Source organism: Bacillus rossius, chromosome 14, assembly GCF_032445375.1.
Source record: "Bacillus rossius redtenbacheri isolate Brsri chromosome 14, Brsri_v3, whole genome shotgun sequence".
NCBI lineage: Eukaryota > Metazoa > Arthropoda > Insecta > Phasmatodea > Bacillidae > Bacillus > Bacillus rossius.
The window spans coordinates 31,804,681-31,816,987 of record NC_086341.1 but is presented as its reverse complement, the minus strand read 5'-3'; the positions used below and the strand labels follow the sequence as shown (position 1 = coordinate 31,816,987).

The window sequence follows — 12,307 nt, the reverse complement described above, 5'->3', positions numbered from 1 at the left end:
AATTATATTGCTTCGAAATATCTGTCAGCCTAAATTATGTAATGGTACACGATTAGTAGTTAAAAAATTAATGGATAATCTTATTGAAGAAATTCGTGGAAGTAATACGTCTTTTTGGAATACCTTGTCTACTAATTCCTCTTTTGAATCTACGATGTTGCATAAATCAGATGATAAGCTGATTTATCCTGTTTCTGGATTTGTAGGTACAGTGCCGTTACCAACTTCAATTAATTGTCTTGAAAATATGACTGCTGTTGGATCGTTCTGAAGTTTAACTCGCATATTCGTGGTTAAATGCATTTTTTTTACTGTGCTCCAAAAATTTGAATATTTTAAGCAGGCATGCAATTCATCAGCAGGTGTTGAGCGAGGTATCACTGGGAGCGTTTGCCTGAAATCAACGGATAGTAACACCAACACTCCCCCAAATGGATCTGGATTATTTCGCAAAACAAGGAATGTAGTCCTTCCATTAGCTTTACAATAAAAATATTTAAGCTAAACACATTTTTATTTCTTCTATTACATTCCACAGCCATGCACAGTAAAATATTAAATTAAACAATGAATTAATATTAAACTGTGCCACAGCAAAGCGTGGCCGGGTTTAGCTAGTAGTATATAAGCAATACTAGTATAAATGAGAAAAAAGCATGGGGCGCTTAATATTCAAAAAATATGGCACAAAGCACCTCAAGCTTTTTTCTCATTTATACTAGTATTGCTTATATACTACTAGCTAAACCCGGCCACGCTTTGCTGTGGCACAGTTTAATATTAATTCATTGTTTAATTTAATATTTTACTGTGCATGGCTGTGGAATGTAATAGAAGAAATAAAAATGTGTTTAGCTTAAATATTTTTATTGTAAAGCTAATGGAAGGACTACATTCCTTGTTTTCCCATTTTTTGCATAAACATATAGATCAGATGGTTTACCGACTCTGGAGCACCCGACATATAACTGTCCATGAGAGAAGCATTCATTTTCTAAATTCAAACCGCACACTTGCAAAGATTGTCCTTGTGCTTTATTGATGGTCATAGCGAACGCAAGGCGTATTGGAAATTGAAGTCGTTTGAACTCGAACGCCATATCTGTCGGAATAAGTGGCATTCGTGGAAGTAATACGTCTTCACCTTTATGAAGTCCAATCAAAATTGTTGCTTCAATAAGATTATCCATTAATTTTTTAACTACTAATCGTGTACCATTACATAATTTAGGCTGACAGATATTTCGAAGCAATATAATTGGCACACCAATTTTCAAATTCAAAAAATGTGGTGGTAATCCTGGAACATAGAGTGAATTGAGAAATTCCGTTGGAAAGTTCACTGCTTCATTTTGGTGCACTACTGATTCAATAGATTTGTATGTCATTGTTTCACCTTCGATTCTGTTTATAATACTATTGTTCATATCGTGTACGTCAACATTTTTAGCCGCTAGAATGGCTCTTTCGCTCAACCATGCATGATTTTTGAATTTTGTTTCGATGTTTTGGAATACCTTGTCTACTAATTCCTCTTTTGAATCTACGATGTTGCATAAATCAGATGATAAGCTGATTTTTCCTGTTTCTGGATTTGTAGGTACAGTGCCGTTACCAACTTCAATTAATTGTCTTGAAAATATGACTGCTGTTGGATCGTTCTGAAGTTTAACTCGCATATTCGTGGTTAAATGCATTTTTTTTACTGTGCTCCAAAAATTTGAATATTTTAAGCAGGCATGCAATTCATCAGCAGGTGTTAAGCGAGGTATCACTGGGAGCGTTTGCCTGAAATCACCGGATAGTAACACCAACACTCCCCCAAATGGATCTGGATTATTTCGCAAATATTTCAGTGTATATGCATAGCATTACAGTTATTCCAAACAATTCTCTACCAGTGTTTACCTAAGGTTTGCATGTTACGTTATAATCACGTACGTTGTTATGATAATTGTTCGTCCAGGAAAATACACCGAGACTCCTTCAAGAATAAAATATAGTATATAATACTATCATACAAGCTGTGGCTAACCAATCCGGTGGATTGTACTTTTTGGATGCTCCAGGTGGAACTGGAAAAACATTCTTAATTTCCTTAATCCTTGCTACGATCCGTTCAAATGGCCATATTGCATTAGCTCTTGCTTCCTCGGGTATTGCTGCAACATTAATGGAAGGAGGTAGAACAGCGCATTCAGCTCTTAAACTATCACTAAACATGCAATGCACAGAAAGTCCAACATGTAACATTTCAAAAACATCAGGAATGGGAAAAGTTCTTCAGACGTGCAAAATCATTGTATGGGATGAGTTTACAATGGCTCACAAAAAGTCATTGGAAGCATTAGACCATACACTGAAATATTTGCGAAATAATCCAGATCCATTTGGGGGAGTGTTGGTGTTACTATCCGGTGATTTCAGGCAAACGCTCCCAGTGATACCTCGCTCAACACCTGCTGATGAATTGCATGCCTGCTTAAAATATTCAAATTTTTGGAGCACAGTAAAAAAATGCATTTAACCACGAATATGCGAGTTAAACTTCAGAACGATCCAACAGCAGTCATATTTTCAAGACAATTAATTGAAGTTGGTAACGGCACTGTACCTACAAATCCAGAAACAGGAAAAATCAGCTTATCATCTGATTTATGCAACATCGTAGATTCAAAAGAGGAATTAGTAGACAAGGTATTCCAAAACATCGAAACAAAATTCAAAAATCATGCATGGTTGAGCGAAAGAGCCATTCTAGCGGCTAAAAATGTTGACGTACACGATATGAACATTAGTATTATAAACAGAATCGAAGGTGAAACAATGACATACAAATCTATTGAATCAGTAGTGCACCAAAATGAAGCAGTGAACTTTCCAACGGAATTTCTCAATTCACTCTATGTTCCAGGATTACCACCACATTTTTTGAATTTGAAAATTGGTGTGCCAATTATATTGCTTCGAAATATCTGTCAGCCTAAATTATGTAATGGTACACGATTAGTAGTTAAAAAATTAATGGATAATCTTATTGAAGCAACAATTTTGATTGGACTTCATAAAGGTGAAGACGTATTACTTCCACGAATGCCACTTATTCCGACAGATATGGCGTTCGAGTTCAAACGACTTCAATTTCCAATACGCCTTGCGTTCGCTATGACCATCAATAAAGCACAAGGACAATCTTTGCAAGTGTGCGGTTTGAATTTAGAAAATGAATGCTTCTCTCATGGACAGTTATATGTCGGGTGCTCCAGAGTCGGTAAACCATCTGATCTATATGTTTATGCAAAAAATGGGAAAACAAGGAATGTAGTCCTTCCATTAGCTTTACAATAAAAATATTTAAGCTAAACACATTTTTATTTCTTCTATTACATTCCACAGCCATGCACAGTAAAATATTAAATTAAACAATGAATTAATATTAAACTGTGCCACAGCAAAGCGTGGCCGGGTTTTGCTAGTAGTATATAAGCAATACTAGTATAAATGAGAAAAAAGCTTGAGGCGCTTTGTGCCATATTTTTTGAATATTAAGCGCCCCATGCTTTTTTCTCATTTATACTAGTATTGCTTATATACTATTGTCATAAATTTAATTTTAAAATTATTTTTTACTTTTTAGTTTGATTATCTTTAAAAGCATGTTTCTTTAGTTTTTAAACTATATTTATTTTTAACTTTTTAGTTTTATATTCTTTAAAAGCATGTTTTTTAGTTTCTTAAACTATATTTATTTTTAACTTTTTAGTTTGATATTCTTTAAAAGCATGTTTTTTTAGTTTTTTAAACTATATTTATGTATAATTATCATAGGGAAATGAGTTACCGACACTACCTATTACCATCTGAGATAACTATTTGGAGTTGCAACGTCACAAAGAAATGGTGAAGTCTCTACGAATCATTTGCAGTTAGATGTATTGATATAATATTAGAATTTACCGGGAAAAAAAAAAAAAACATTTTTTTTTTCGTTGTTGCTGGGAGTAGAACCCACGATCTTTGAATCCGAAAGCTGACGTCACAGAAGTCGCGCGCCTTAGACCGCTCGGCTAACGAATGTAATGAAATGGGTGGGACATTTTACAGTGATGAGTCACTCACTCTTAGTCGAAAGAGTTACAGACGGACAGACAGAGTTACAGACGGACAGACAAACATACAGGTGAAGCTAATATAAAGCATGTAATAAATAGATTGACTTACTTCAAATATATTGAGGTATAATCTTGGATGACAAAATCGCAATTTCCATCAGTATTCAGCATTTACGAATCTTGCTGAACTATCCTTCTTTTTAGAACAACCATTACTCATAATACTTTGTTTGAATTTTTGTTACGATTCTCTAAAAACATTCTCATTGACTCTCATCTTAAGTCAAAGACCATATAGAATACACGTTAAATGTAAATAATCAGCACTTACATACAAGCCTTTATTTCAGAGTTAAAATATCTGGTAAAGTTCTACCTATGATATAAGAAACATTCATGATTTCGTGGCATAACTAATAAGTCTTTCGAGGGATCCAAAGAATACAAATCAATTCCTGCTCCACTTGCATACAGTCTTTGCCACATAAAAGAGTTAAATCGTCTCTCCTTTGTACATCACAATGCCATCAAGTACCTGCTTCGCTGGGATTTATGGTTGTAAATTCCTAAAAATGACCGATTTCGGGGGAAAAAGTTCCGGTTTTGAGAAAAAATTTCCCGTTTTAACCCTCAGAAATGCAAACAGCTTCAAAATTCGTAAAAACGGCTTAAATTCCTTAACGAATAGCCACTCCAAGCAGCACCTTGAAAATAGAATGACACGACTGCCATTTTTGAATATTGACGTAACTATTGCAATTTTTGTTTCATTATACTTAAAATATTAGTTATTATTTAATCTTAAATTTATATTAATTTATTCAGAGTAAACTTTAAGTAGAAGTAAGACGAGTTAATATATTTTAATTTTATCTCTATTCAGAAGTTTACATTTATTACGTTTTAAATTGAATTGCAGTGAAAAAAGAAAGCGGTCACACGAAAAAAAAAACAGTTTTAACTATGGAATATCTGTCTCATGAACTAACTATATAATGAATAAAGATAGTGGTATTATATTAGGGTCTGAATTCTCATTTCAGGTATAAACGTCATAGAAAAAGGTCGTATTACAGGGGTCCATCTTCCCAGTTATAATTATAATAGAAAAATAGGTATTTAAAAACTTATACATCTTAAAGATAAACTACTTAATTATTTTTTTTACTTAAAATTTACTTTCAATAAATTAAGATATGCAATAAGTTTTTCTTTTAATGAGTTTTTAATTACACAAATTAGGTAAGTATTATTAAATTAATATATATTAAAAATATGTAAAATGTTATTAATTAAGATGTGTCAACAGATAAATATACATATACTTCAAAATTCAAGGTAGTATTCACAGATATTCACGGTTGACCTTGCATTACAGTACGTATGGCTGAGCACTGTACGATCAAGGCCCTCTATCGCAAAAACGTTTTCGCAAATTTTATGTTCTACAATTTTTAATATAAAAGTTAACATCATTGGATCAATAGAAACCGTGATAATTCGTGAAAAACGGAATTATTTTTACCTTTGACCTTGAATAACTTATGACGCAGACACGAGATGTTTTAAGACTTTTGGGACAACTTTTAGAACGCCAAAATGAAGGTATATACGAAAATTAAGCTTATTATCTCTCATTCCGAGGTTGACCCCTTTTTTATGCTAAAGTGACTGGACTATATATTTTTTTCTTGTAGTATTACAAAATATTGATTGAAAACGGGTTTACAAATAAATATCTTTGCTAGAGCACAAAGTAATTTTTTTTTGTAACATCTTGGCTCTCGGTATACATTTGGTACGAGTAATTTCGGGAATGGAAAGGAAGTCGCATTGAACAAAACTGTGTAACCACGGTACTGCATTCTGAGACCGATGGTGACAAACAAAGTTCACAAAGACAAAGGGCAACGTTTTAGTAATAACTTTTCAATGAAATTTTACAAGATGAGCATTATTTTGATAAAATACCTTGTCGTTAATAAGGTCAAAATCTGGGGTTTTGTATTAAGTCTTTTCGAATTTATCGGAGATATTGTATTATATAGCTAGGTTAAAATTTCGGTCTGCAAAACAAATGATAGAATAGTCGACGTAGGTGATCCGGCAGCGAATTCTAGCAGCGGGTGGGAAACTACGTAGTGATATGCGTCAGTGAATGTAAATTATCGTACATTTATCACGCTCGGCACGTGTACATATTTGCAACCTGGGAACACGCGTGTTTGCTCTTCACCTGGGTTGGATGTCACGCATCCCCGGCGAGCACTGACACACATTTGACACCCGCGGCGACAGGGGGCCTTCGCGGACATCACGAGCTACATGCTGATGACGGAGTCCTCGGTGGCGGCGGTGGGCGACAGGCTGCCCGGCCGCCGCGTGACGACTCTTCAGTTCCGCCCCAACCTGGTGGTGCGCGGGCCGCGGGCCTTCGAGGAGGACAGCTGGTCGTGGGTCAGGATCGGCGAGCACGTCGTCCTGAAGACGGCTGCCCCCTGCACCAGGTGCCCCCTTCATATACACCAAGTCCGTTAAAGAATGTCACCGTTCCAGTGCTTTATTTTAAACTATTTATAACTAATCGTGCTTTAAATTGAAGGTAAACTATCCTAGTTTTTCTTAAGATGTTCAATATGTGCACCGGTAGTTACATGGCACACATCCAACCAAAAGTCAAATTCTTCCCACACTTTGGTTAACACGTCCGGAGTCTTCAATGATGCTGTGTCTCAACTCTGGCAAATTATTGGGTAGCGGCGGAACGTATACACGATCTTTTATAAATCCCCAAAGAAAAAAAAATCGCAGGGCTTTATGTCAGCTGAACGTTCAGTACAGCGAAAAATAAATATGTTGTCTCGACCATAACGACCATCACACAAAACGGCCAGGGACTTCAAGATTCAACCTCTAACGTACAAACGAAACGCATGTTGAACTGAAATTACAATTTACTCCTATCAAACTGCAGAACACAAAACGTTATACGCTTAGGAGTCGTCATTTTGCGTAGGTGAAGCTGCAAGCGAGAAAAAAAAAAGCAGTACTCGCGCATGCGCTTATTTTAATATGTTTAATTATGACCTTGAGCCAAATACCCACAACGCTTACAGTTCATAGTTTTAAAATTTTATAAATGGGACCTTATTTTATGAACGAATCGTACAATTTTATACGTTATACGGAACAATTTTCCAGTTTATAGAAAAGTTTATGTTTCATATCTTCAAAATCAAAATTTTTTGGTAATTGTAGAGTTTCAAATCACAAACACATTCAACTACTTACTTAATTTTTATTTCTTATGTTAGAATGCAATTGTATATGTTGCTCAGTAAGTTCTTCAAAGTCTTAGATAATTTAAAAAATTAAAATTTTTTGGTAACTATACAGCTCTGCATTACATAATATCAAATTCTTTTTTGTATTTTTATATTTTATGTTAAAATACAACTAGATACTCAACAACAATTAGGAATAATTACCGATTTTATTTTTACAAAATTACGATAAAAATGCTGTTAATTTTACACAATATTTTGGGAAAAACATAGAAAAATAAAGGTGTTATTTATAATACGGTATTGCTGGTTACATTTAATTCATAAGAAATATCAATAACGGAAAGAAATACGAATTTGCAAACACATAGAAAACAAGCCAAATAGGCAGATGTCAGAAGTTTAATATGTAGTCAGTACAGGAAATTCCGTTAATAGGAATTAGTCAGAAAAATATTACAGCACCGACGGACACAATGGATTAAAAAAAGACGAGAGAGTAAAAACAAGGACAGTAAATAAGGACAAAAAACGACATTGGACAACACAGCAACAAACAGGCCAACCCAATATGATACCTAATAGATAATATAGAAAACACAATACAGAGACACACAGCATAACCATTGATGTGACAAAATAATTATTCTGCACACCATAAAGACGACAGCACAGACGAAAAAAGTGTGCTTCCTAAAACACCGGTTGTGGCGTTTTGGGATCTGAGTTCTGTTGCCATTTTCAGGCACAAACAGAGTTATGTGTTTCCACATTCATATTTTTTGTTCTTTATTGAGGAATATTATGACATACAGTGTAACCAGCAATGGTAAATATCCAAAGGAAAATCTTAAAACATAATTCGCTTGTGCTAGATACATTCAAAGAACTTAACAAACAAAATTATGCATTTCTACAAGGTGTTAGAATGGATTCAGTAACTACCGCCAGGAGGGGGATAGAGTTATATACTCTCTCCTACCCTCTAAGTCATGAAACAATTTGCAAAATATTAGTGAAGATAGTATGTTATCGAGTAAGATGACACCTTGCCTACGTCTACTACTGTAGGCCCATATGTGTAAATGGAAATATAAATTTTTTGAATACCCGTCATCAATTTTTTTTGTTTTAATAACTTTCGAAAAAAATAACATTTCTGTATCCTCCACTCACTGTTATCACTCAGAAACTGTAAATAATGAACATGTTATTTGAAATTAACTGTTTAAAACACCGCTGGAATGTGAGAACTACAGGAAATATTTTTGTTTTGTAATGTCACAAGTAAGAAGTCTGAGAATTGTAATAATTTAGTTTTCGTAGTAGCTATTTTCATGAATTATAAAAACTTAAGTTCCTATTTGTTTTGACTCTGCATGCCTGAAATATTTATTATTCTCTTTTAAAAATTGTTTAAAGCTTGAGAAAAAAAATTTAAAAACTTATATTTTATTTTTGTCATATATATTTTTAAAACCCATTAAATTGTTAATTTCCTATCAAATATTTTTTACTGTGTATAGCAATTTATTTTTGTGTACATCAAAATTCAGCGTAACAAAAAACATTAAATCATAGAAAATGTGGAATCAGTTTTACTATTAACTCGCCACGAGTTTGTTGATCACTCGAAGAAAACAAATGCAGATTGTTCGCTCTTAAAAACTACTGATTTGTGACCTTGAAGTAAATCATAATGTTCGGGGGCATTGGATTAAACAACATTTGAAATTACTTAAATAATTTATTTTCTTTGCAGATGCATCCTGACGTGCGTTGATCCGGAAACTGGAATCATGGATCCACAGAGAGAGCCACTGAAAACATTAAAAACGTAAGTGCGTTATAAGTGTTCGACAGACTCCTGGTATTATTTTCACTATCGAAACGATTCCTGAAACAGTAAAACAACTGGCCGTACTATAACCTATACGTTAGAGAAGAACTGATACATTGGTCATTGGGGTTAATGTTTTAAATTCTTGGTTAACCGTATTATTATATTAAGATGGTGATAACATACGAAGTTATTTATTCGGATAAAGGAAAGGATATGCTTCATATAATCATAAAAATGAATTTTTTTTACAGAAACAACTAATTATTGGAAGGCAATTTCAAAATTTTTAAGATTAGTTTCAAGACGTAATGAATACATCCCATATATATTTGGCATGGTAGTAACTGATGAATACATAATCAATATTAATTTTTGTAATAATATTTACTGCATTAGAACCGTATTATTTCGTCTGAATGTATAGAACTGTTATCTGTGAGTACACCAGTTTGTTATTTAGTAAATAATCATTATATTTTACTGCAGTTACGAAAAAAAAATGCGATATATTAAGAACTAGATGCAGTACCCGGCGTGGCCCGGGCTGAAAACAGGGTGAAGGGGACCTTTTTAGAAATCAGATGTAGTTAGTAATTGTCTTCTTAATTTGAATGTAAAGTGTGCAAAATAATTTATGTCACTTTCAGATCTCGAAAGACGTTGTTATGCCAGTGTATAGTTATTTACCTGTATATATATAAAAATTGGTTGTCTGTATGTATTCTACTAAAACGCACTATAGAAAAAAGCTGAAAATTAAGAGATTACTAATATTGAAAAGATTCCATTATCTAGCTAATGCTCGGCATGCATTGCAATCCATCATTCAGTTTTGTTTTGTAATATGTTTGAAGTAGTTACACATATACAAATCATCTATCCATCTCTCTTAATATATTTTTATCTCTATCTACATCTATATGTCTCTATGTATATATCTCTATTTATCTCTTTCTATCTACATATATATACCTACCACTATCTCTATCTCTTCTATATATTTTACCCTATATAGCTCTATACATCTATACATCTCTTTATCTAACCCATTTCATTCTCTATACCTAGCTCTATCACAACTTATCTCTCTGTGTCTCTCCATCTCACTATATATATATATATATATATATATATATATATATATATATATATCACTATATCTCTGTCTCTCTTTTATATTTAAATCAATTGTGTCATGCGTGCGCACTTATACAACAAAAACAGACGAAGTGCCGCTATATAATATGAAATAAACACATTTTTTGAAAGTATTCGTTCTCCAACTATTGCCAAATAGTTATACCGTCTCAGAAACCTTCACGGGCATGCGCATAACAACTTCCAAAATTTCATCGCAATCGATGAATGGTATACGAACGCATACAGCAAAAAAGAACAAAAATTAAAGACATGACAAACGCATCAAACGATGGTGCGTTTAAAATTCAAGGCAACTCTATCTATTGACGAAGTGTAGAAGAAACCTGTTATTAGCGCATTTAGTTTGCTAGCCGCTGCGAGCTCCACTAAGCGGACTGGTCTCACCAAGGAGAAAAAAATGAATTTGCCAGACCTTACTATGTGTATGATTGTGTGGCAGACATAGATAAATGACACTCACTCACTATTTGTATGTTTATGACCTATGATTTTTTCTGTTATAAAATGAAATTATCACTTTTTCACTCCCTTAGGGATGGAATTTCATATCAATATGTGGTCTATGTGTTAATCTAGTTTATGAGCTCCCTATAGGCCAAATTTCATCCAGATCCGTTTGGTCGTTCTGGCGTGATTGAGTAACAAACATCCATCCATCCAAACTTTCACATTTATAATATTAGTGGGATTAGTATAACACCTGTTATTTTTTGATGTGAGCAATACTAGAATTCTTTGGCAAAACAGATTTTTTCTGTTATAAAACGAAATTATCACTTTTTCACTCCCTTAGGGATGTAATTTCATATTAATATGGGGTCTATGTGTTAATCCAGGTTATGAGCTAGCTGTAGGCCAAATTTCATTGAAATCCATTCAGTAGTTTTTACGTGAAAGAGTAACAAACATCCATCCATCTATACTTGCAAACATTTGCGTTTATAATATTAGTAGGATTTAAATACTACCGTACCTTTAAGAACTTAGATGTATTGCACACATTCTAAGAATGGCCTTGTGAAAGTCAACCGTAATTGATACGGGAAACGTTTAAGTATCTGCTTTTCTTAATTAAGCCGTTGTTAGTAATGCCATTTCCCTGAAAGGCCAGATTAACAGTTTTGGAAACAACAGTCGAGAGTGCAGATGCATTATTGTTGACAGCAGAGTTTCCCTGAGATAACGGACAATAATTTATTTCTTAATGTGATACTGATATTAACTCAAACACAATGACAATAAAATATTATAGCTCTTTCAAGGTATATTTAGCTATATTACTAAAATTAAACAAAAATACTTAGTAAGGAAATTTATGATCTTAGAATTAGTACTGATTTTTATGCATTCAGCGTTATTCCATTCAGTGTACACGGGGCTATTACATTGAGGGTAAATACGGTTATTCCACTAATTATAAAAAATTGTAACTTTTCTTTTTGATTGGTAGTAGTATAGGAATGTATTTCCTGAAACTGGCTTCTGGCTGTGGAGACGGGAGCCGGTCCGTCATCTTGGATTATGACGTCACGGCGGCCATCTTGGACGAGCGTAACGGGACACAGCGTAACGGGACATAACGTAACGGGACAAGTAGATCACGGCGGCCATTTTGGATCCGCCATCTTGTATCCGCCATCTTGGATGACGTCATTGTGTTCTCGAAAATTCCGGCATTGTGTTTCCCGCCATTTTGAATGATGACGTCACCGTTGCAATTTCTGTTACGGCCGCCATCTTTAAAATCATTATTTATTATCCGATTTTAATGAATTTTTTTTAAATTTATAAAAAAATTCAATAAATAAAAATTTAATAAAAAATATTTAAAAATCATATTATTAACGACACGGAGCTCGGAGTCCTTAGTTCGAACCCGACGAGTGCAAAAAAAATTAAAAATGGCG

General features: G+C 33.8%; 1 protein-coding gene across 7 annotated transcripts in view; it reads left to right on the top strand.

Moving 5' to 3' along the window:
* The window catches only part of LOC134538759 (mitochondrial amidoxime-reducing component 1-like), a 176,373-nt gene that overhangs the window by 116,622 nt on the left and 47,444 nt on the right, over nucleotides 1–12,307 (top strand). For all 7 annotated transcript variants that reach the window (XM_063380241.1, XM_063380245.1, XM_063380238.1 and 4 more), the window contains 2 exons: nucleotides 6,411–6,619; nucleotides 9,159–9,233. In XM_063380241.1, the coding sequence (XP_063236311.1) occupies nucleotides 6,411–6,619; nucleotides 9,159–9,233 (284 nt within the window). The remainder of the gene's footprint in view (nucleotides 1–6,410; nucleotides 6,620–9,158; nucleotides 9,234–12,307) is intronic.